General features: G+C 33.0%; 1 protein-coding gene across 1 annotated transcript in view; it reads right to left on the reverse strand.

Annotated features, from left to right (window-relative positions):
- Positions 1 to 26,657, reverse strand: part of LOC149786276 (inositol polyphosphate 5-phosphatase OCRL-like) — a 254,292-nt gene that overhangs the window by 94,352 nt on the left and 133,283 nt on the right. The window contains exons 17-22 of the mRNA XM_089976660.1: positions 23,590 to 23,725; positions 21,275 to 21,385; positions 18,072 to 18,140; positions 7,666 to 7,762; positions 4,069 to 4,195; positions 1,992 to 2,100 (exon numbers count right to left, since the gene is read on the reverse strand). Coding sequence (XP_089832786.1) covers positions 1,992 to 2,100; positions 4,069 to 4,195; positions 7,666 to 7,762; positions 18,072 to 18,140; positions 21,275 to 21,385; positions 23,590 to 23,725 — 649 coding nt within the window. The remainder of the gene's footprint in view (positions 1 to 1,991; positions 2,101 to 4,068; positions 4,196 to 7,665; positions 7,763 to 18,071; positions 18,141 to 21,274; positions 21,386 to 23,589; positions 23,726 to 26,657) is intronic.

Here is a 26,657-nt window from a genome sequence, read left to right on the forward strand (position 1 = left end):
CATCGGAGTGGATACAAACAATTGCTGACAGAAGACAATAACTATAACTTGTCCCGCTGCCAATTCTATCCAGTGTTAAGTTTCAAGTAAAATTATCGCCAATGTTTTCTTTGATACCTTATCTCACTATTACGTTCAAAATCTGAAAAACAAAATCTGACTGAGATCTAAGTTCTTTCTAGATTACTTCTAAAATACAAAAAGAACTAAATGTCTGAAGAAGGCATCCATTTCTGATGGATAAATATTTATCATATTGCATTGCAAGTCCACCTTCATCATCAAGACGGGGTCTATATGGATCTATATAGTACACCAGAAACTTTGGGTATATGCCAAATTTTGATCAAAGTGATCAACCCAACCACTGAAATGTGTTTTAAAATTATATGAATAGTTTTATTTCTGACAGAAATGGTTGAATACTGCTTAAGCTTGTCACAAATCATGCACAGCTTGTCCAAGCTGAATGAAGGCCTCCAGACATGCAATTTCTCATTGTCCCAATTTGAGGCATGGTCTAGGAAATTTACCCTTATTTTTCAAACTCATAACTTGTCTGTTAGAGCAGAAAAAATACAATAAACAACAAACATTTCTTCCATCAATGTTATACATTTTTTCAAGTTCTGTGAAAACAACTTATGGTGTAATAATGGTCTCAAAATTAACATTCTTTCATAACAGATATTGCAATATTCTTTTTCTTAGATCATCTAATAGCAGCAAGCCAAATGAATAAGCTCTTCTACTGCTACATGTAGACTCAATATTTTAACAGCATATCAAATCCAGCCTCAAACCATATTACAATCCCAACTGGTATTGGCATGTTGTTCCAGCCATCCAACTATGCTCTCTCTCTCTCTCTCTCTCTCTCTCATACACATAACTGTACATTCATTTCAGATATTTGATGAAAGGTACTTTTAGAAATTATTCAAATTATGGAACTATCTCCATTATGTTTCATATTATTTCATAACAGTGCTGAGTGTGTCCTTTTCTGAACTGTGAATTGAACAGTTTTTTCAAAGTTAAGCTGCCAAGTTCTCCACCCTTTTTATTACTTTCTAACATAATTGACTATGCCGAGGCCAGTAGCATAAGTAAATAATAGATACTGGAGAAGTACAACTTGTTGGCTTAGAAATATAAACATCATAACTGTCAAGAAGCTAGTTCTCATGCATCATGTTTAAATTCTCTTACTCTCTCTCATCAGTTAAATAATGTAATTCCATCAATCAATCTCTCATTTGTTAACTGAACTAAATGTGTGTGATACTCATATATGATTCTCAAACAAGTGGAGCTGACTGGACTCTTGTACTGTATTATTTATTCATTTAGTTATTTGTTTATTTATCCATTTTTTTTCTTTTTTTCCTTCATTTATTTCTTATTTATTTCTTTATCAAATAATCATTGCCGAACAAAATGGCTATATAAATGTAAAGTTAAAATGTCAAAATGCTTAGTGAAATAAAGAAGAAAGCAAAATGATCTATTCTATTTCCATACAGCTGATAGAATGCAAATTATTAGCCCAGAGAATATGCAAGCATTTTCAAGCTATGTTAATTTTTCAGAGGCAGGGTTCTTCTGTCCTGGAACTACACAGGCAGCCGCTTTTGAATTGGGATTCACTTCGTAATCCCAACCTGACTGTTTGAAAATGCATTAAGTTGTGCATAAATTATGTAAAAGGCCTAGCCAATTATATCTTGCAGACACAAGAACAGAAGTATACATCATGACTGTCAAATGTTACCCCATGAGACAGACCACATAATATGTATGAGGCATGGGATGATCTCTGCTGAAGCAAGATAAATGGTAGTGTTCAGCAGATGTGCCAGCATGACACCTAAAAGCAACTTTATTTTGCTTAAGACAATTATCAATGGTTATCTAGAAATGCCTTGGCAAGATAAAAACAGTGTAATTCAAGCATTTAAATGCATGAGTAGGTAGAGTCTGTTACTTACCAGATCGATCAATTTCTCAGTAGGCACTTCTCTAATAGGTCCATGCATCTGTATCAGAGCTTCTATAGATGAGCCAAAACTGCTGGGAATGAAGTTACCACTTACTGGAATGTACTACACAGTTAAGGATAATATATCACATGCTATACTCTTTTGATCTGTGTATATAAACATAAAATTATAAACACTGTTCACAGAATTTTCGCTATCATTTAAAGCAGAAAGCTCAAAATTAAAAGTATATGGTTTAGTCAATGCAGCAATAAAAAAAACAATAATGTTGTAAAAATTGATAGATTCAACATAAAAATTTGTGAAAAAGGTAGAAAGTTTTTAAGCTGGTTGCTGGCAATTAATGCAAAGGCTGGTAAACCCTGATCCACTGTTGCGCTTCCTAATGCACTAGGAGATGAGAATTTATGCTGTTTGAATAAAATTAAAAGGAAAATAAATAATACAGATTCTAATCTGCAGACCCATATATGTGAGAGAATGAGGTCATCGAACAAGTAGATTTACATAATTATGAACAATAGATTGCTTCTAAACCAGCACATTTTTGTTACATTAATTGTATGTGTTTTGAAGGCATTGAAAACAAAACAAGTTCATTTTTGTCCATGATATGTATTCTCTTCATACTATGGCAAAATTGCAAGATTTGAAGATGAATCAGATGCTGATAGTAAATGTTACAATAATAATTAAAATGAGTCAGTCAATACAGACCCTAATCTGCTGACCTATTATTTGATAGCAGATCTTGGTCTATGTTGTTTGCAAATGGACGCAAATAATAAGCAAATAACCATGTTTAATGAATGTCAGAAAAAAAGATAAACTGAATTTCAATATACACATTACATGTATCAGTATGATCAATGCTATTTTGTACCTCTCTTGCCCTATGCAATATTGGTATAGCCAGACTGTTGTACTTCCTATCATACATTCTAAGTATAAATTTACAATACTCTGTGGATTGCTCTGGTGGCCTAAGTAGTTAGAGCATCCACCTCAGATGGTGGGAGATTGTGGGTTCGAATCCTGTCCAAGACATATCAAAGACTTTTAAAATTGGTACTAACAGCTGCACACTTGGCACTCAACATTAAGAGGTTAGTGTTGAGCCTGGTTATCCTGATATCATGATAATGTGACAAGGTGGGACATCATGATGCCACAGTGCTAGACATCACTATAAACTGCCATACTGCAGACAATATGACTGAGAAACTGTTAAAGCTACGTTAAAAATCCAAATCACACACACCTCTGCAGTAACAGAGTCTAAGAAACAGAGCTGAACACAATGGTTAACACTGGTCAATGAAACATGAAATAAATGTGACAAATACTTTAGTTTTGATTAAAGAGTGTAGAACTTCTCATAAGACATTTACAAGCCATTTTGCATATCTCTGTTGGAAATAATTTGAAACTAAACACAAAGGTTAATCCAGAGAACTGGAGTGTGAAATCTAACTTAAAGTGACCCACTTTTGAGTTTAGTAGTAATCTTCATTGCAAATCATGAAACTGACCTAGGTTAAACTGATGGCTGTGGCACACCTAATACCATATCAACCTGCATGATACTACAAGCATAAATGGGTCCGAAAATGACCTAAATGCTAAGCTCAACCTCAATGTTGAAAACAAATGATTGGACACAGACTTCCAAACATATTTTATTTAAAAAGAATCTGGTAATTGCTTTGCAATATGGCCAATAAAGATGGACAATACCATTGTTGTTTTTTGCAATATAAGCACTGATGAACCTGAAATTTAATCCTGTCTTTTTTTCAAACCAATTATATGAAAAAAAGAATCACTGACAGGAAATTGAGAATTATCTTTGACTATATGCTAGACAGCTATAGAATCACAACTGTATTTGGAAACTCCTTTACAGCAAGAAATATCAACCAGAGATGTTTGTGAAAGATATACATATGAAATTATATTAGTCTGACTATCAGAAAACTACTAATCCGAACTCGTTTTTCATTCAAGCTACAACAATTTAAGATTTCAAAAAGAACTGAAGAGTGGCATCATGAACATAAAGGATATGAAAAAGTCTTTTCCCCCATGAAGGTGCAAAACAAGTATATCATCTAATTTGTCCTCTCCACTGTTCAGCTTTCCTACTGTCTTCTTGTCAACATAAATCTCTATTGCGATTTCCATGCTATCACCTGCAATAAGATGGAAAGTTAAGAATGTTTAGCCTAGATATTTTTTTACTACAAAAGCAATACCATATATACTCCCTTATAAGACATGTCCAAGTGCAAACTGCACAGACATTGCATAATGCACTAGCAGATCCGAGTCTGTACAATTTGTTAGGAGCAAACAGTATAACAAACAACACAGACACTGAACTGCAGGCACATTATGCTATGGTAGATCAAGATCTTTGTTATTTGTGGTTTGACTCAACTTACAAGTGAGTATATATTGTATGTGAGAACTGAAGAATTTAAAATGTGAATAATTTACTCATTCTTTTCTATGTCTGTGTGGTATATTTATCAAACTGTTAAATAAAACTGCCTTTCATTTTAGGCATTAAATATCAGCTCATAGGTTTTCACTTCATATCTCTCCTGTGAAACAGAAATATAAATATTAAGTCTGCATGAACATGTCAAGAGTTATGTGTTAAAATAAATAAATAAAACTGAAGACCATACTCAAATTATAGTTCACATTAGGCAATAAATATGGAAAAATAAAAATATGATTGCAGCTAAAAACTGACCAAATAGCATTTTTAGTTTAAACTCAAATTTTGCATTACACATCTGAATTTGAATTTTCAATGCAAATAAGTTCCTAAACCTGCTAACACATCTGTCAATGGCCACATATTAAAAAAATGAAAGACTCCTGATCAAAGTTAACCAGATCTGTCAGTGCATGAATACTTACAGAATACATCCCTTCCATTCCAAACACAATAATGTAATAATGCTTTCTGTTATATTTGACATAAATTCTTGTCATAATAAAAACACATATAAGTTTCATGAACATATCTGAAATGGTTCAGACAGTCAAGAGTGAGAGTGACAGGCAGATAGACAATTAGTTTTGTTATCAGATGGAACCCATTCTGTTACAAGACACAGTGTTTAGTGACAATATAAAAAGTATGTTTCATGAAGATGATTCAAGTGGCTAAGGAACTAGGAAGCAGAAATACAACTTTTAAGCATATGGAGATAACTCTAAAAGTACTAATTGGACCAAGACGAATTTTATACAAATTATTTTTATGATAACGACACATACCAAGTTTCATGAAGATATCCTAAACTTGTCAGGAGATGAATGTGATGAATGGAGGGATAAAATTTGTAATAAAATGGGGATAACTCTTAAAATGCTGATAAGATTCATTCCTTTACACGATGCAATGCCTAATCATGATACAAAAACATACCAAGTTTCATGAAGACAGCTCAAAGGGTTCAGGAAATATGAAATAAACAAGAGGCTGATGGATGACCAGGTGGACAGACAAGCCGACTCCAGTACACACAAAAAATACTTAATTTGGGAAGGGGTCTTAGGGGTGGGTGGGAGATGGGTTATAGTGCAGTCTATGAGGGTGTGGTCATGCAATTATACATTTAAGTGCCTGATATAAATACTTTCCATACTAAAACAGGATTCACATTGAAATAACTTTACATGACATAAATGATGAAAAATACATATTGGTATTTTTTCAAAACAAAAGCATTCTAATCCAGCATAAACACTTTATAAATCATTGGATTAGTCCAACTTCTGGATAATATAACTAGTTCTTGACTTAACTTCAGTAATCATTAACATCATTCATTGTTCAGTAAATCATTCAACAAGTTTTTGCAAAAAACTGAGATGGTTACAGAAACATGACATACAACCAATGATGCAATGCGCCTTTAGTTTTCCTATGATATATTAATGTTACTGAGGATGAGTCCAACTAGACCTTTTCTGGGTAATGGTAGTACTGACATAACTGAAACTTATATAAATGCTGATTTGAAGAATCATTCTGAATGGTTTAAACAGTGGTTGGTTAGTTGCAATCCTGATAAAACTGATAACTGTTTTTTGTTTACAATCCAAATCTTTGACACTTACCCAAATATAAATTGAAGGTAAGTAATTTAACTTCTGGAACCAACATAATTTGTTTACAAAAGCTCAGTCAGAAAATGGACTCACAATATAGATAATCTTATGACCAGTTGGAAGAAATATTGATTAAACTTAAGTTTTTTGTACATAGTATTTTATGTGAAGGCATGTAATACAGTGTAGTCAGAATAGTCAGTAAATTAACTAAAAGTCTGAGGTTGGAGCATTAATATTAGTTAGTTGGATGGGTTCCTCATTCAACCATCATTTAGAAAGAAATTACCCAATAATCCTTTTTCCCCATCTGTTGTATTGCTTTGGAACAACCTATCAGATGATGTGACTGCTATTGATGACATAAATAAAATCTTCTCAAACACCATAGAAAACTACAATTATTTTCTAATCAGTCAACAAACATATTCTACTCTTTATGCAATGCTAACCCCCATGCAGCAGCTTAAATACTAATTTCTTAACAAAGCATATTTCTTCAACACCTAAGTGTTTTTGTGGGTAAATCTAGTCTACCGATCATTTCTTTGAATGTCAAACCTATTCAGAGCCAGGATTTATTTGCATGCATACAATTATACAGATTTAAGTTTTCTTTTGTCAAGTTAAATGTAAAAATATCATTTAATCATGTAACCTGTTCATCATAGCTAAAAGCTCATAAAAGATTCCACAAGGTTACAATTACGATAAAATGCCAACAACAGATCCCAGAACAGACCTGCATAACTCTATCATAATGTCTATAATTTGATATTCTCTCTTGATCTCTTTCTCATATGGTGAAACTTGTCAACATACTTTTTGTGCTATGATTCATATATATACTGTATATACCCACTTAGAAGTAAATTCTAACTGCAAAAAAACAATGTTCAGGGTCAATTGTTGTCTGTTGTATAAATTACATCTAACAAACTGCATAGACCAAGATCTGTTTACACATTATGCAACAGCAGATCTAGATCTGTGCAGTTTGCAGCTGGACTTAACTTACAAACAAGTATGGATGGAAAGGAAAAGGCCAACATTAAGCCTGAAGAAACAGTGGACTAACCATTTTTACATTTTGGACTAATAAAATATGTTTACCCTAAAACTAAACTAATGATGTTACAGCCTGTTTTGCATTCACCCAATAATGAAACTGATATGCTACATCTGACATGGCCTTTACTGTTGACTGACAGTGCATACCCTTATCAGTCAAATGTAAAATAGTGGACACTGTCATTAGTCATGTACCACTTTTCCATAATTGTCTAAACTGAATGAAACAAATAAAAACTAGTATGTACCCCATGATCATGGCATTATATAAACATGATAACAGAAAATCCAAAGTTAGATTAATATGGCTAGAACATATTTATAAATTTAACATTTTAAAATTCCATGTTTAAGAAATTTTCAGTAAATACCTAAATTTTTTTAACTCAAGATTGTGATTTTACAGATAATGATTTGCAAATCTTAATTTGGATTAATTTCTGTTTGACATTTCACATACCTGGTGTAATAAATTTTGTGGAAGGATTGACACTCAGCCATGGCTTGCCATACCTTTTCTCATCTAATTTGTTTATAAATTCAAAGTTAACAGGAACCTGCAAAGAATTGACATGAAAATCAGTTGATACTCTGGAAAAATATTTATTCAATGCATAGCAAACAAGATTTCAAAAGATTACAACAGTTCTCCATGTGCATATGTTTTGAAAAGTAGTTCTTACTTCACATTTTATTTTTGAAAATAGCATTTAAAACATACTGGTATCCCCATGCTTCTCTGTCCTACCCCACTCCAATCTGTGTCCTTATGACCAAGTCATAAAATGGAGTAAAAATAGTTCCAGGAGCCAGCCAATCTAGTTGCATATATCTGAATTTTCTTTTCATGCCAAGTAAATCTGTGTGTGTGTGTGTGTGTGTGTGATTTGGATTTTTAATGTAGCTTTAAAAAAGTCAGTCATTTTGCTAAGATGTCTGCAGTGTGGCAGTTTATAGTGATGCCTAGCACTCGGGCATCATGCTGCAGACATGTAGCATGATGTCCCACCCAATCACATTATCCTGGCACCAGGCCGACCAGTCCTAACACTAACCTCTTAATGCTGAATGCCAAGTGAGGCAGCTGTTAGTACCATTTTTTTAAGTCTTTGGTATGACTCGGCCGGGGTTTGAACCCACAAACTCACGCACCTGAGGCTGACGCTCTAACCACTAGGCCACAGGAGTGGTTTCCAAGTAAATGTAAGTTATGCTCTCATTAGAATGGTGTTCATGGCAACCATAGAGTATACCATCTTATAGTGAGACAACTTTATAATTAAGTACATGATATACATATAAATTTTCTAAATTTGATGGATCCATTTAATATTTACTCCATAACAAGATCCATGTTATAATGAAGTGCTTTATTGTAAGTGTTGTATAAATGTTTAGAGGAGATCTTGTAAATTTCCAAGTTACAATCATGGGTCCAAGTCACTGGGGGTAGGGACGCAAAATGAGGGTCAATAGCAGTTCCAATGGGCTTTAATGGTTTCTAAATGGTGACACAGGTACCAGAATTATATTCTCTAAGGTATCACCCAAGGGACTTGTTTCCCCCCCAATCCGATATTAACCCCTGGAGGTTTTTGTCATTTTTGCCTGAAAATTGAGTAGGAAACACATTTTGAAAGCTATTTTCTGAATACATCCTAATACATCAACTTCCAGGTGATTTTCCAATAGCTGGAGTTCTTTTTTTTTTGTTTGCTTAACGGACCCATTATTTTCATATCGAGACCACTTTTTATTCCAAATGGCCATTTTATTCTACTTTTTGCAAAGGTTCATCTCTCTGCAGTTCATACCGATCTGCCTTAGATCTGAGACCAAAAAGTCTACAATCCGGACACAAAATCAGATTCCGACCATGGGCAAATTTTGGTTGGAAAAAAATGAGGTTTTTCCCTCTGTATTTTGTAGTGCAACTAGAACTTCCAGATTATCTGGCATCGTTGTAGAGCTACATCTGTCTATCTTTGTATAATACCACCCACTTTAGTGTACCATACATGACCTTGACGCTACAGAGCTCAGCAGTAGGCTACTACCTCCTGCCACGTAAACTCATCGCCAGGGGTTAATGTGTTGTACTTTAGTGGTGATAACTTACTAATTTTTTTAATTAAGATCTCATGATCTGAGTAATCTTTTAAAATTTTATACAAAACTATCCCCACCCCCATCCCCACTCTGATGGGCTGTACCAAAATTATAATATCACTGTGCATCTCTAAAGATCACTATCAATCACATCCCATCATGTGAAGTCTATCTTGAAACAAGCAGGAAGACTTGTATAAATGTATGTATGGATGCAAGAATTTCTAAAAGAAAACATGGAATAATTATCATACAAAATCTGGCTTATTTCTTACATTCATAATGAGATATACAGTTATTGTGAATTGCTTGCATGATACCTTCAATAGAATTGTTTATATTTGCAAATTAATCATGCAAAATTTCTTTCCAAGTGAATAAATGACCTATGAAAATATTCTTCCCATAGGATTGTTTTTATTTTTCTAAAAATATTAGACTAGGACCTATTCCATTATCAGACCTGATCAGTTCTGAAACAAGATTTGAAATCTGAATCTCATAATCTATGTACAGTGAGAAATGTGAGAAAAATCATTAGTGTACAGAACTGACATTTTGGGAAGAGGGCAAATTCCATGACAAGAGAGATTCGCAAAATCATCCATATAATTGTGAGTTTACTTTTTTCTGTGGCATATTAATTTTTATTAATTTGCAATAACAGAACTGACAACATAATGAACAATGATCATTCTAAAGTAACAATAAAATGCCATTTATTCACCTGTATTCACAAAAATTGAATTTTTGGCAAAAGAGCACAAACTGATATCCTTGAAAAAAATGTATAATTATTTATGAACTTATAAAAGTAAAAAAATGTGTAGACAAAATTGGCAAGATTGCCTTACTGCATATGGCAGTAACCATATCTTGTTCATTTATTACGTCAAGAAACAGTTATAAACTTCTATGATTGTATGTATGTTATTTTGTATCTGCATATATACCAATTTTTCCAACATGAAATGAAATAAATAAATAAAAATGTCTAAAATTTACTGGATGACCGGTAATATAATATACTATAATATAGTGTACAGACCAGTATTACACATTGCAAACTGTACATACTCGTTTATTCCCAAAATACTAGATGCAGATTTTTGGTTTAATCATCAGTTTTACCAAATCTCATTCTTCCAAAATCACATTTAAAAAAGACATCATTGATTTTTTTTTTTAACCCACATACTCAATGTTTCTAGAGATAAAGTGATCCTACAACATGATGTAAATCATATGAAAGGACACACATCTTAATTATATAAGTCACATAACCAGTATACAGTATATTCACTTAACTAATTATCACTGATACACTTTAGTTTTGTGTTTTGGCTCACTGAAACACAAACTCTTAACATTCAACAAGTATTCATTCAACCTTTGGTTTTGGGCAGCTGGTTGTCTTAGCATTTCCTTTTGTTTATAATTGGCAGATCTGTCTTTTGTTTTCTGACAGAAGACCAGGTAATTGTTTAATCAATGAAACTGGTAGGTGATGAGGGTGATTTTAGTCTGGCAGCAAAGCTGGTGACCATTTGTTCTACAACATTACTCTACACGAATTAACTGTTGGAAAATCTAAAGTGGGTTGAGCAGGATGAAATGCACTGAATAAAAGTAGTACTAAATTGTTTGGCCCCATAAAACTATATTGGACTGGCTAACCACTGACGTTAATATCATTGTCAATCAATTAAGGTATGAACACTTGCTCAATTGAATAGCAAGATTAATGTAGCCGAATAAACAGGTACTTATTTATGGTTGTTTACTTTAAAGCAAACTTTGTCTGAGTGTTTAAGATATTACAATTATTTTCAAAGCATTATTTCTGAAATTTATTTATTATATTTTAGAGGTATTATTTCAGTTTAGCGCAACTGTGCCTATAAATCAAATCCAAGGGATGTACTTCATTTAGTGCAAGTCAAAATCTTTAAACATTCTACCATATTTCATGTATTTTTTTGTACCCTTTAATTTTTTGCACACAATCCAGTTATCAAAATAATAATTATTTAAATGTATCATAATTTTTGGACTATATCACTTTGTATTTTTCTAAAAAAATCCATTAAATTATTGGACATAAAATATCTACTAAGAAGATTTACGTTTGCAAAAAAGATCAAAAATGCAGTATTGCCATTTTATTTTTACAAAATTTAATAATTAATTGTTGGTGAGAAAATACAAAGATTAAGCATGGGCGCCCACAGCAGAAATCAAGGGGGGGGGGTCACATGACCCTTCCAAAATCATATATATATATATATATATATATATATATATATATATATATATATATATATATATATATATATATATATATATTCCAACAAGTTTAATCATGCAAGTGAAGCTGAAAATGTCACAAGATTTAGTTCAAAACACTTACCGGTAGTAAATATCAATCTTAGTTTCTGACTGCTTACTATATTAACTTTCCCGGCTGTAACTGACTGCCCCCCACCTTGCAAAAAATCCGGACCCCCCCAGCAAAAAATCCTGTGGGTGCATATGTGCATAAGTGCTCTTATTGTCATTACAATATCTACTGGTGTTTATTAACAAATGGACAAAGGACGTCACAGACCATATGTTTAAATATTATGATCGTTAATTAGTTCTCCTTATTAAGTCTGTCACCTTAACAAAACACCACGTGCATTTTAAAACGAGTTTGGAAGCCCATTGATGTTTTCTTATCCAACAAAAATTACATCTCGTTACATGCTAAAGTGAAGACCACAGACCATTGGTCAACTAGTCTTATTATTTCATTATAGTCATACAAACATAAAATATAAAAACCTTATCATTTTCCATCATTAATTTGAAAGCCACGGACTGCATTAAATCGATTTGTATATATACATACACTATCTTTTAAGTGCTTGTTCTGTTTTGATTTGGATTTAATCAACATTTTATTGCAAAGCTATTCTACGATATACCCCACTATTATCTTTATTGGCGAGTTCGAATAACAAGTAATGCATATGTCCTTGTAACATCTGCTGTACGGATAACTTCTTCAATAGCACATTGACTGATTTTCATTTCCCTAAAGACAGCCTCATTTTCCTACTGGCAACTTCGCTGATTTGACCTCTTCTGTCCGTTCATGCCCTCAATCTGGTTTCAACTGGATAACCAAAGCATTAAGCATGTTTAATTACCATGTAAATAACACTGCATAGCCATGTGGTTGTTGTGACAATGTACAATGTAATTAATACAAGAATGAATTGTTGATTTAGCAGAGTTTATTGATAATGGAATATAGTAGGGTCGTAATACATGAGGATTATCACAGTCGTCAGGTGACTGAAAATAGTCTTTTTCTTCTCTTTGCAAAAGCTACAAATTAAAAACCACCCTAAATAAATACGGTCTTGTAAACTGACAAAATTTTGTTTCATCTCTCTCTCTCTCACAAACACACACACGCATGTGTACGCACGTGAACTAAAACATTATTAGTTCTTTATTTTTTATTGCAATTTGATAATGTGGTTATTGTTGCTCTAAAAATACAAGTTGCACTTAATTTATTAACAATGTGGACTCTTATTGTTGTGTACAATTTGCCAATAAATAATACCCTTAACTAATACATGTTCAAACCATCCTAATCATTTTGCCAATATTATAACAACTACATATGCTCTAAATGCAGACAAGCTTGCACACAGAGACATAATCCTCTCTCTCTCTCTTGTTCACTAATAACAACACAAATCTTTTTGAGTACTATTATTTTTATTGTAATTAGATTCTTGAGTTGAGAGCAGAATGAGACAGAAAATATACGCTTACTTTGTACGTTTGTACCGTTAGGTTGTTGAGTAGCATGTGTTCCATAGAACTTGGTCAAGTATGATCCCTTTATTTTTCGTACATGGTCAGTACCATCAAATGATAATTTTTTGTACAGTGAAATTAATAATTATTTTTTCATGTATGAAAATCTACATGAAATCCGGTATATGTGAGCATTGAACCAAACGCTACTGTTGTTCGTTCTTGTTCTACAGGGAGAACAAGTTAGGTATTTACATTTTCATAGCTAAGAAAAACATAATTGTCAGCGATCAAATTATGCCCATTTGAACTGGGTTGATATAAGGAAACAGATTTAAATATATTTATTGACTTTTCAAAAAAATTGTATCAATTTGAAACATTCCCATGTAATAATTCATGATGATAGTCCTCTTAACAATCATAGTCACTTTTTTAAAATGCCGTTACAATCAAGAAAACAGGGTTCATATAGGTAAAATATGACAAAATTTAAGGACTTTATTTTGATTTTTAAGGAGTCTTATATCTGAACTCACCATAGATATCTACATTTGGAACAACCTTCTGACTGACTTATGGCTCATGTAACTGCATTTTCCTCTCCCAATAAAGTTCACTAACATAGGTACAATAAACAAAAAGTCAAACTAACAAAAAGTTTATTAACAAGTTCTTCCTCTGTACTTAATTTCTCTTCAACTCCTTGATCTTAGCATCCAGCTTATTGCAAAGACTTTCATAAATTCCATGTTTATCCTCAGCTCCTTTTCTATTAGCATTGGCCTGTGCAAGAAGTTGCCACTTTAGTGTCTTTTCTGCTTTTAAAAACAGTTCATTTGCTTTCTTCACAAGTATTTCATAATCTAATCTGGCCTGCTTTTATCTTCTTTTCAGATCTTCAATTTCATCAAGAACATGCTTTCTTTTCCTCTGCCCAGACTTAGGCTGCTTCTTTTCCCTCTCCTTCTTTAAATAAGTTTCATACTTCTGTCTTGCTGAAGCTGTACTTACAAGAAGCTGATTGGTGATTGGAACATTCAGTACTCCTCCCATATTTCTAACATAATCACATATGATCCTCTGTGCAACCACACTCTGCCCCTTACAATTTTCACACTCTACTTCCTTGTTCACAGAAAAGCCACATTCTACTGATGCTTGTCTATGAGAGAGGGTCAACAGGAGCTTAATAATCCCCAGCAGCTTACCATACCTAGCATCTGACATGTGCTCCACAAAAAATTCGTCCAGTCTATCCTTGTATGGATCAAAGCCTGTGAACTTGTCAATACCAATAACTATTATACTGTCAAGAAAGTCAATTATATTGTTGCAGGATGACCTCACCATCAAGCACATTGATTCTTTTTGTTGCAATAATCAACTTCATAAGTTTCTTAAATTTGAACCTGCTGAGATTTGCATGTCTGGCTATTTCCCTTGGACACAAAGATGCCATATTTCTGACAAAATAAAAAGTAATTAGGGATTTCACAGTAATTTTTTTCAACACTTCAATCACAGATGCCATACATTCCATTCTGAACTCCATTACTTCCTTTTCACTCATCGTTATACTTCTCAACTTTTCTTCAGCTAGTAAACCGATGTCCACCTTCTTGTATGTCAAAAGACTGGTCTTCCCTAAATCTATTCTTAGCAACTTTTCTGGTGTGGTTGCCTGGTCTAAAACTTCAGGCTTGACAACTTTCCACATCAAGCATTTGATGACTGTAGTCAAATCATCCACCATAAAAGGCACCATGGGCTTATCTGTTTCGTAGTTAACCTGGAAAAGCTGCAATATGGTTGCAATGAAACAAAAAAAACTCTAGCTTTGCTCTGATTAGCTTGTCCTTCACTGCTTGACTTACAACATCAAATGATTTGTTGGTAGGTTTAGGAAACTATTTTGACTGAACCTTCTTGACATAAAGTTCAACTGAATCCCACACCTGCAATGCTCGCTGGGAAACGGGTATGTTTTCTAACCATCTATGGTCTACAAATTTTAGTGGCATGACTGTATTGCCAGCCAATTTCTGGTAATCTTCTCTCCTGGCAGGTGAATCTTTAAAAAGATAGTACAGACTGTGCAGAAGTGAAGTGATTCCCTATTCTGTAACAAGTGCACCTGCCTTAAATGCATTATGTAATGTATGCAGTCCACATGAGCGAATATTAATTAAATCATGGCCTATTTATCTGGTTTTGGATAACGTTTGAATTCACACATTGGCCCATCCATACTTATCTGCACCATGCTGTGGATATTCAAGTGGTTCATTGTTTTTTCTCTGAAATGATCAACTATGTCATCAGCTGTAGCATGGCCTGCAATCAGAGAGGATAAATACAGATAAATATTCACCAATTGCCTGAGTCCATGCTAAGTAATAATTAATGTACAAAGAGTAAATTTATTTATTTTTTGTTCAAGCACTTCATTATATATGTATGTATGATTTATGCTCATTTAGTTGGTATTTTTATTCACCTATCTTTAGTAATTCCAAGGAAAATGTGAATTCAGTCAATACTTATAAACTTGACAGCTGATGAAAAAACTTAAAAGAAAATAAAAATAAAAATAAAATAAAAATAACAATAATAAACAACATACTTACCTAAAAACAGTGATCCCAAGTATCTGGTCACAACCTGGTTTGTCCCGCCATCCCAGAATCTGACATGTATGTCCATATACTTTTCTTGCATTATCTTGTTCAAGGATTCATCAAATAGAATCACAAACACACCACCGACACTTGAGAGAATTAATTTTTTAAGATGTTATGCAATGACAAATATACACAAGTAAGATGTTTTCCTTTCTGTACATGAAAACTATGCAGCCAGAGCACTGTCTGGGAACAGGATGAAAAACATCAGCAATGTGTTTATTTGATCTGCAGGATGCATGTGTGACCACAGTATGCAATGTCCATAAAATTTCTGACTTTGTTCTTGGAAAGGAAGTTGGAAATATTTGCAGATGTTGACAGTCTGGTTGAAGCTGCATCAGATGGGGGTGGGGGTATCATCAATCCTGTCATTACTGGAATGTGACTCTGTCTTAGATATAATGTCAGTGTCTCTGATGCTTAACTTTTCCAGTGTTTTCACCTTTACAGTGTGATTTAAGGGCACTCTCACCCAAAGCCCCAATGTCTATAACTTCGTTGCATACACAGCACAAAGCTCAACCAACCTAAACTCCTTAAGACGATTTGGTTAAAAATTCCATCATTTAAAGACATTTGCAAAAGGGTTGATTTAAATTTTGTCAAAAGACCTTCCAAATTATACATTGTTGTACAAACAAGGGCTGAATTTTCTGTAAAATCAACTTGTCTTCTTTAGTTCAATAAACCAGTCCCCAAACCTGTATCGATACATGGGCTCTTATCGTTTCTTAATATATAAAAAAGGGATGACAATTTCCCATTTCTCCTGTGGTCCATTTAAGATCTGAAACCAATGCTTCAAACTACAAGTCACTGTGTAATAATTTCACACCAAAGATCAGCTCAGAGATTCGACAATTTTCTAATCTGGGTTTCCTCCAAATATTCCAACCCCATTTTTCACATGTGGACATTTAGCATGGAGTGTGGGTTCAGAGCAATTACATATAAAAAATTTGGAATCTACCACCACCATAAGATAGCTTACCAGCGGGCGTAGCAAATTTAAACTATGTTATATCGACTTATACCTGCATGAAATCGATAGGAAAATTATTCATTTTCTCAAAAATGGCAAGTATAATAATCGTTATGTCTTTAATCAGCTGACAGACTAAACAAAACTCAGCATAGATGAAACCTGACCCGGTACTAGCCATTTGCGTTCATAGTCACATAACTTCAAAATCTTGAACAATGACAAGTGATATCAACTACAAACTCCTTTTCAATGTTGTTGTACATAATTTCAATTATATTAAATGAAAGGTGATACCTTTTGTGAAAACCAGAAAGAACATATAATTCTTAACATTTTTATTTCAAGAACAACTACAAGAAACTTGGCCAGTCTGATTCATCAAGCAGAGTAGTCTGGTTCCCTGCTTTGTATGCTTCCTGCATGAGAGAGCACATGTCAACAGGGTAGTCACGTGATACAACAAAACTCCGGAAGTTGGTCTTGAAATAAATATAGAGAATCTTGTGTCCTTTCATTTTTGTATTTTTATTTCAACGACTTTCATAAAAAAAAATTTCCACAACATCTGAAAATGACGGTTGTGAGATTGTGTCTTCCCATGCGACTTAAAATCAAAATCGCTAATACCAGCTCAAATTTCATCAACGCATTAGTTTTATTGTCGTTCAGCAGATTAAAGACATAACGATTTTAATACTCACATTTTCTGAGAAAATAAATAATTTTCATATCGATTTCATGCAGGTATAAATCAATTTAACAATGTTTAAGTTTGCTATCCATCTGCAAAGCGGCTATGCTTTAGCGCCACCATGTTGGTCTCTTGTGATACTAGAGTGGTTTTCATACCTTCCATAAAAATATTTAAAAAATAAGGATATCGAGCTGTGAAACAAAAAGTCTACTAGATGAATCTAATCCACTGACCATTTGGATTGTCTCTAGAAATATATTTATGACAAGCACCCAAATGATCCATACTGCAACCTCCAAATATTCTGGTTAGAACTCAATAAATGTAACTCATGATCAGTTCAGTTACGACTCAATTGCATAATTGTTTCGGGCGTAAGTTGTGGAGAGAAATTCCCGGGTTTTTCCCAACATTTGTCAATATTAGCAAAATTCAATGACTTTTCATGGTCGGAAAAAAAGTTACCATTTCTCCCAACTTTTTCCCAATTTCCCAGTATATATATATGAAAATCAATCAAATATTAAAATTAGTTAGGTAAATGTAGTCAAACTTGTTCCACAATTTCTTACCTGTCCAACATTGGCAATGGGTAAAAACTGTTCCCGAGGCTCTATGAATTTCACATCTTTGAATACAAACTGGAAAAGTAATAATAAAGATATAATTATTAAAGCTGTGTATTGCATTGTTTATTAGTGGTTTTGAAGTATGCAATGAGATATAATGTCTAATGCATTACGTGGGACATTAGGTGTAGCATCTGAGAAATTCACTGACAACAGTATAATACTCATATCTTCACACAGGACTAGCTGTACAATTATGTGTAAGAATGGGAATCAGTCTACATATGGGTGAACATAAAATATATAAGGGTTTGGAGTGACTGTCTGATAAAGAAAATAATTTTTTTTGGTCAAATTGATCATTTAAAAGCTTGTGCTATTTTTTAATGAAAAAAAACCAGTAATTTTTCTGCTAATAGAATTTCAATTCTTTTACAGATGAATGACTTTGGAACAGTTAATACTGAAATTAGCATCAAATTCTTTACATCTGGAATTGAAAAGACATGATTCAAACACATGTAAATGAAAAAATGTCAAAGCCCAAATGATTTTCTCCACACATAAGCTTGCAGCATTAATAGGTCTATACTGAGAAATATAGGTTTGATCTTGAGCATTTAGAAATTTAAAGTCAATGAATTTTTAATATCATGGTGCTTCCATAAGTTTACTATGGAAGTATAATTACTAATGCAAGTACTTCAGCCTACAAGAACTTTGCTTTAAATTTTGGAAGCAAAAGGAGACTAAAGTGAGAATAAGAACCTGGGTTATGTAAGAAAATACACTAATAAGAAATGTCAAACATTTAAACTGAAGTTGATTAATAAACTCTGAGAAAAGTGCTTTCAGTAAAAATGAACTCTTAATGTTGCTGAACGATTATTACTGATAACTGATGTAAGGGAATTAACTCCTACTTGGTCTTATAATATTAAGTTATATACTGTCTAAATCTGGGCTATAATGTTTAGTACAACTTTCATATCACTAGTCACTAGACAAGTTAAGTACTTAGACTTGTTTAGCAAGCTGGAAAAATACATGTGGAAATGGTGTAAGCCACTCTTAAGACCCTTTTTCCTATCTTGTTGATTTGATCATGTTTTTGATACTGAAAATGCACAATTAGAGGAAAAATGCATCAAAATTATAATACAAAAAAAGGCTAAAAAAAACATACTGCAAGACTGCAATGTGAGGCATGACTTTAATCAAAATGTTCCAGTAATACTCTTAGGCTTATGTCAACTGATGATAAATTTGTTACTGAACATTTATTGTAAAACCAAAAGCATATCAACTGAAGTGCTGAAACAAGTAGTGAGTTTTATCAGTTGACTAGTCACTCACAAAAAATCAACCTAAGTCAAGTAGTCACTCACAAACCAACAACTAGGTTGACTATTTGGGTTATATTTTATCTCAATATAACAGAAACAAACCTGAATACAAATGAGATGGAAAGACTGACAAAAGTCTTTACATTCAAGGGTTAATAAAATCTTGTACCTATTTCCTTTAATAACATGTCAAATAGCCAAATTTAAACACTTTTCTGCACAAATTTTTAACTACTAACACGAAATAACAGTAATAAAAATGGCGTTAACTATGCAATGATTTGACTGATATGTTTTTATTTACTTCTGTCAGTTAATTTTCTCTCTATTTATTTATCTGTAAATGTCTTCACTTAATCCATTAAGAAAAGAAACCCCTAAAGTTTATAAAGATTTTACACTTTATCAAGACCAACTTAAAAGGTTCAATGCTCATGTAAAAGGTAATACTCCTCCTTGGTCCTTTCTAAATATCAATTAAACGAAGCATTGTAAATCAGTCTTATCAATAAAATAAATCCATTTTCTAAATATTGTAATGTCTGTAGAGATTGTTATTTTTCCTGCTATTCTATATTTATTTTAAGACTTCAATCACTGTGAATTATATTTTTTGGAATATAGTTTGTTACTCAGATCCCTGATACTTTGCATCAGTTTATTGTTCAAGCTGAGCAGAGAGTGTACCAATAAACTAAAGAACTCAAATGTCTTTATAGAAAATTGTCATGACTAAGGATGAAACACCAAATTCACACACATTTATGTCACATATGTAAGTAATTATTTACAAGTGAAAGCTATTTAAATTCTAGGGGGAGAGAGGAGTCAACTAGTTGACTAGTTAACTTTCGAAGGCAACTATCTGCCATCTGCCTTGTCAAATGTCGATTAGCCTGCTAGTTGCTTCAGAACTAACACTGAATTTCTTGTGATATTTTAGCTCCTTGCACTTTGGTGTTTTGACATTGGCACACTTGGATATCTCCACAAACTTTAAACACAGATATTAAACTGACCCAGTTTTATGGCATTTGAACTACTGAGTAACCCACCATTATCAGTTAACATCTTTAATCCTTTCTAAATTACTTTTTGATCAAACATAGTAAAGACTCTAATCCATTTTGACAACACATAGTATAATCCACCTCAACACATTTCAAACGATGAAGCCAACTGACCATGCTCTGAGGATCAAAGAGTGAAATTAGCAAGTACATGATCTTGACGTGCTTAAGCTAGTTCACAGTCATGTAGTCACATGCACTACTATTGTAAATATACTACAGTGAAAGCAAAATGTGAAAATTAAATTTTTCACTTATAATTTTGTGCATGTGAAAGATTTCAGAGAGTGGTGGGAGGAGTGGGAGACACCCATAAACTGGGGAGAAAACCCTTCTGCATGGGAGGTTCACATGAATATTCAGAAAATTTACATTGGCTGCATCAAGATCAATGAAAAGTAAAATTAAATTAATCAAGTCTGTAGGGGTCTCTAGTTAACCTCCCACCCTCCCTCTAAACTTTGAAATCCTTAAATCTAACTTACACCTATAGTAAATTTTCAGGACAGGAATGTTTCAAACTCATGATAACTGGATGGAATAATCTTGGCAATTAAATTAAGTTCACCCAAGTAAATTCCATAATCTGTAAATGTGATACCAAGACAGCATATAGATATACCATGTTATAATGCTACTCAGTTATCACAACAATAGACTCATTATGGTGCAAAACTGATGTGCTAATGTTCTGAATATAGGACAGTAATTTCACTTAAAAGCTTCCAAATACAAATAAAAAATTGCAGCTCATGAAATATACGCATTATACAGTAACTAAAATACTTACCTCCCTTTGGCCCAATGACACTTGTGGCAAATAATCATTCTCCTCTCTGTCTAGTTTCCTCATTATATCCTCGTAGACCTTCTTGTATTTGTCTGGATCTATAACTCTTATCTGAAAAATAAATTCCTGAATTTATGTTTTTTTTAAGCAACATAGCCGTTAAACCATTAACCATGACCTTTGACCTTTAGACTGCTCAGCAATCTTCCAAGTCACCCATAATACTCACATTGTGTCAAGTCTGACAATAATTAGATAAAGCAGAGGAAATACTGCCATTAAAATTGGTACTGTGCTTGGTACCTATTAGTCTCATGTTTATCTTTATCTTTTAAATCTGCCCATGTATTAACATAAACATTTCTTCTTAGTGCAAAATTAGATTCACTGTTCAAGTAAATTATTTACTTCTGCACAATATTAGCAGTATGATACTGGTGACTTTACAACTGTGTAATTAACAGAAATTCAGTTTTTACACAACCTATTTCATGGCAGAGTGCTTTTCATCAAACTATGTTGAAATAAACTTCTTGAGTTGTTTGTAAACATAAGCTTACAAGGTATAGGTCCAAAACTAATAAAACAATGTATGTAAATAGACAATGAGTCCATTTTACAAAATACACAGGTACAACATGTGCCTTTAGATAATGCACCTTTGAAAGTACATGAAACCGCTTCCTATGGCTGAGGGCAGTGGAATAATCTGTTTATAATATTATTTACAGGTTACAAACTTCAACTTATCCATTCTGAATTATACCCTGCTGGCATGAGTCAGTATCTTTTATGGTGTATAACATGGTTGTAGGACTGAAAGTCACAGGACAGAAAGTCATAGGACAAAAAAATTACGATTTGAATTTTCACTATTATGAGTTACATGTATGACAAAAAGTCACAAGACATAAAGTCACACTTTGATTTTTGAAAAATTGCAGGTTTTTATATGAACAACACAACTTTACTAACCGCACCTTCTTCATTGAGATATTAAAATAAAAAATGAAGTATCAGCCATATGATATTTTTAATGTTTTCTAGATATTATATAGCAGTTTGTAACAAAATAAAAGTATACATAGGACCAATGACTTAATTAAAGCAGTCAATGCAATCTAGGTCTAAATTAATTAGAAAATGAAACAAAAATGTAACCTCTATATCCGTAGTACAGCTACTTTTTCCTGTCTAAGCATAAGCCTTACATAAAATTTAATGATCTCAATGTTATATGCTTGTATTATAATTTACCATTAAGACTTCAGTTGCTAAACAATTACTCCTTTCATGTCATCACTGTGATCATTAATTTTAATAATTAAGAATAACAGAACATAGTGATTTTAATACATTTAAAAGAAGAAGAAAAATAATTGAAAATTCGAAGTGTGACTTTATGTCCTGTGACTTTTTGTCCTGCATGCCCACCATTACTATGATAATTCAAATCATGGCTTTTTGTTCTGTGACCTTCTGTCTGTTCATCATTTAACAAACTTTTAAAAGTAAGTCATAGCCACTCAACGAAGGTGCAAGAGAGACTCTCATCCAAAGATGCACCAGCAAAGAAAGTTTGGGTGGCAACTGGTGAAAGGGTATTGCAATGAGAGCCTTGACACTTAACTTTACACAAGTCTGAATATAATCTGGAGTATATCACGGCATTGGAATGTGACACATCTTTTCCTCATGATATGCCAACAATGTAGTCTTGATGGCCAAAAAGTGAAAAATATGGAAACTAGAACTGTGAAAGAACTTTAAGCAGAGATAATCACTGTAAGTAGGTCACAGTGACCCAGTTTTGGTATCCAATAAAACATTAACACCCTTAGTACAAGCTTGGTGGGAAATGAAATCAGGTATTGTAATTACAGACTTAGCTCAATTTCTTTTGGTAAATTCTGGAAAAAAGATGACATCAACTCAATTTTGATACTTAAAACACCTTCATCATATGAATAGATGAAAAGGTACTGGAATTAGAACCTGGATGTGATTTTTATGTAATTCTGAATGAATCCTGGAATGTAAGTAACAGTAACAAAGTTTTGGTGCATGACACTGATTCATCCCAAGAAGCACCCACAGTGCATGTATGATGTAAATAAAGGTGGTAATATAGGAACTATAGGTCAGACAGGGAGAGAGAATGCACGAAAACACAGACAGAAAGATGCACAGACAGAGAGAGTGAAACCTTTATACTCCACATTCAGTAAACTTGGGAATACCATACAAATACAAAGTCCCTTACTGTTACCAATCATGTATGGTTCATAAGCCAGAAAACAGTTTATTACGTATACCTCGACGTCAAATATACTGCTGACAGGTTTGTGGTCACTGATCTTGAGAATGTGATGGGATCTGTAAGCTAACTGTTTGATTCCCTTTCCTTTCCACAGTATTCTGTCACACCATGCTGGGATACGACTCTTCTCACTGCAAAATAGAAATAAAGTTGACTTGCAAATGAAGAAAGAAAAAGAAGAAACAAAAGCCCCCAAATTTAAAAAAAATAATGTCCTGCCCAATGACTCATTTTATGCTTTGAAAAACATAACAGTTCAACAAGAAAATTTATTATTATTGTTATTATTATTATTAACCTATGTGTGTATGTACTGTATGTATGGTGTAATATATACAGCACTCAAAACAACAGTTTTTGGATCAACCCATCCTCCGAGATGACTGCATAATCAAACACTTGTTCTAATCCTATCTCTACAAGCCTAATAATACAACAGCTGGATGTAGTAGGTCAACAAGATTATTTCTGCACATATTTACAAACAAGGTCAAGTTTATAATACAGGATAATAAATGAGGATTTGATTGTTTACAATAAACGGCAAATGTTTTGAATATTTTTCACCAGCAGTGTAAATGATAGGGCTTTATGTTCTGCAGGTTAACCTATGTACTGATATCAAATGTGATGTATAAGGGACATTAAACTCATTTTATTTACTTGATTAATACATCCTGGTATCATATCACCAATGGTAATATTTCTTCCTATGTTCACATTAAATTATGTTTAACATTAGATCTTTTTTAAAGACAAGGTCTTTTCTACATTATTATGTGATTATCCATTTGGAAAGTGGTAATAATGCTCCTGTACATTATTTCAGCCTCAGTTCCTCAAGCCATATATATCTTCTCCCAAAATTATGTGGTGGGCATATATATGTGAAATTTAGAAACATATATAGGAGATATTAAAAGTTGAGACAAAAGAGAAAACATCGATACACATAATTATTAAATATACCAAATAAAATGATTAGTTTTGGTTTCGGATTTGCTAATGCTTTAGTGTTACTATTATCCTTCATGATTAACTGGTTTTAAAAAAATTCTTGGAGAAAACTATACAACAGAATTTCATACAATAAAAAAATTTTATTCTGCTGTTTTTAAAATTAATTAATAATTGATAACAACCTGACTTACCTTGAAAATACCTAACACCTAATTAACAATGCATATTAGATGGTGAAGTTTTATCATCAGGCCTTTAAATAAGTATTGGAGGATGGTAATGAAAGTTAGCTGTTGCATGTCACATCATTTTTATTGAATTCAGGCCTAAACTTCACGCATATTTTATTCTAAAAATGTCATATGCTGACTCTCCAAGACACAAACCACACTGTGCTAGAAACTGATCTAATGTCTGTAAGTACTGACCTGGGTCAATCATACAGTTAAAAGGGATTTTTATAAGTCTAGGAGATAAGCTTTGACACCTCTTTCATCTTGCATTTTGTGGTTAAAGATGTTTATATAATTAGGAAAACAAACTGACCAAACAAGTTTAGTTGATGACACCTCTTTTGAGTGACTAACAAAAATACTGTAAATTGTAGTCCTCTTTTAGAATTACACTTAGCTGGCAACATCTTTATTGATTGTCTGTTAAAGAAACAATCTGTATGCTAGACCTAGTTAAAATTAATACACGAAGGCATTTATTTAGCAGTTAAAGGGATAAACAAATCAAACATAAATTCATACAATGATATTTGAAAACACCTAAGACCCATATCCGTTTGCTCACCATATGTACCAGTTAAAACCTTTGCTCTTTTGGACCTTGGCAATACAAGGGTTTTCGAATCTCTGATCTCAGTATAGCTCAATAACCAGTGGGAAAATATCATTTATGAAAGGTGTGCTGAGGCTCAAATTTTTTGTACCAGCCTATGTACAGAAGGGGGTAATGCTGAGAAATGAAGAGTGAAATGTTCCTGGACAACCATATGCTACTAAGATAAGAATATTTAAGCAATTTATAAGTATATTATATAGTAAAATTCTTGATTTATATCTCAAGTGGAGATTATATGATGATATATAGTAGAAGAAAATAATAATAATTGGAGGTCCTACATGTGTATAAATTAGCATATTTACAAGTATAGTGGATGTTGGATTAGCAGCATTTTCATTTTAGACCAACTAGACACCATAAGAATCATCTCAGTGATAACCTTGTGTTGATATGATCATCCATGCAGGAGGAGTACAGATAACAAGACTTTCAAGAGGGCTGCTCTGGTGGCCATATTGGATGTCCAAGTGGCACTGTTTTAATTTAAGACCAACCTGACTGTAGGATGAATGTGTCTTTAAAATTTCATGGCAATCTTCAAAGAAGTTTAGGAGAAGAAGTGATAATAAACTTTTGCTAATGGACAGATGGACGTTGGATGGCAAACTATCCCATGATTTCTTGTGGTCTATAACCAGTATGCTACTGCATGCCTGAATATCTGTTGCAAACAGTTTTCATGAATCACTAGTCATTCATGCATACCAGTATTGTGCAGTCAATCATTTTACTTGATGACTTCATGAATCCTGTAAAATGATAAAGTTCAATTCCAATAGGATACAAAATAACAATATATACATCTAACAATGTGAAACTGAACACATTCAACACTTGACAATTTATTAAGCTGCAGGATGTCAGATCAATTCACTGGGTCCTCAGTGTGTTAACAGTCCAACTTTAAATCTAGTCTTTGTTTTCATCTTTGGCTTTGCAACAAAATTTCTGTAGTTTTTTATTGGGTATTTGAATAACTAAATCTATCAGTCAAAGTTAGATGTATTTATACTAAGGTGTTATCAACTTTGACTTTTGGACAATTAAATTTAAACAATATTTATTTTTATCTTTTTCAGGAAAAATCTATATTTTCAGCAAAAAAAAACTGTTTTCACTTTAATGAAGTATTTTGCCATGTTCACAAAGAAATATCTTTTTCATCAGTAGCCTGTATCATTAAGATGCACTAAAAAGGTATGAAGTTAATATACATGTTAATGTGTTCTGTATCATTAAGATGCTCTAAAA

The sequence above is a fragment of the Sinohyriopsis cumingii genome, chromosome 12 (assembly GCF_028554795.1).
Source record: "Sinohyriopsis cumingii isolate HCF-2022 chromosome 12, ASM2855479v2, whole genome shotgun sequence".
In the NCBI taxonomy this organism is placed as follows: domain Eukaryota; kingdom Metazoa; phylum Mollusca; class Bivalvia; order Unionida; family Unionidae; genus Sinohyriopsis; species Sinohyriopsis cumingii.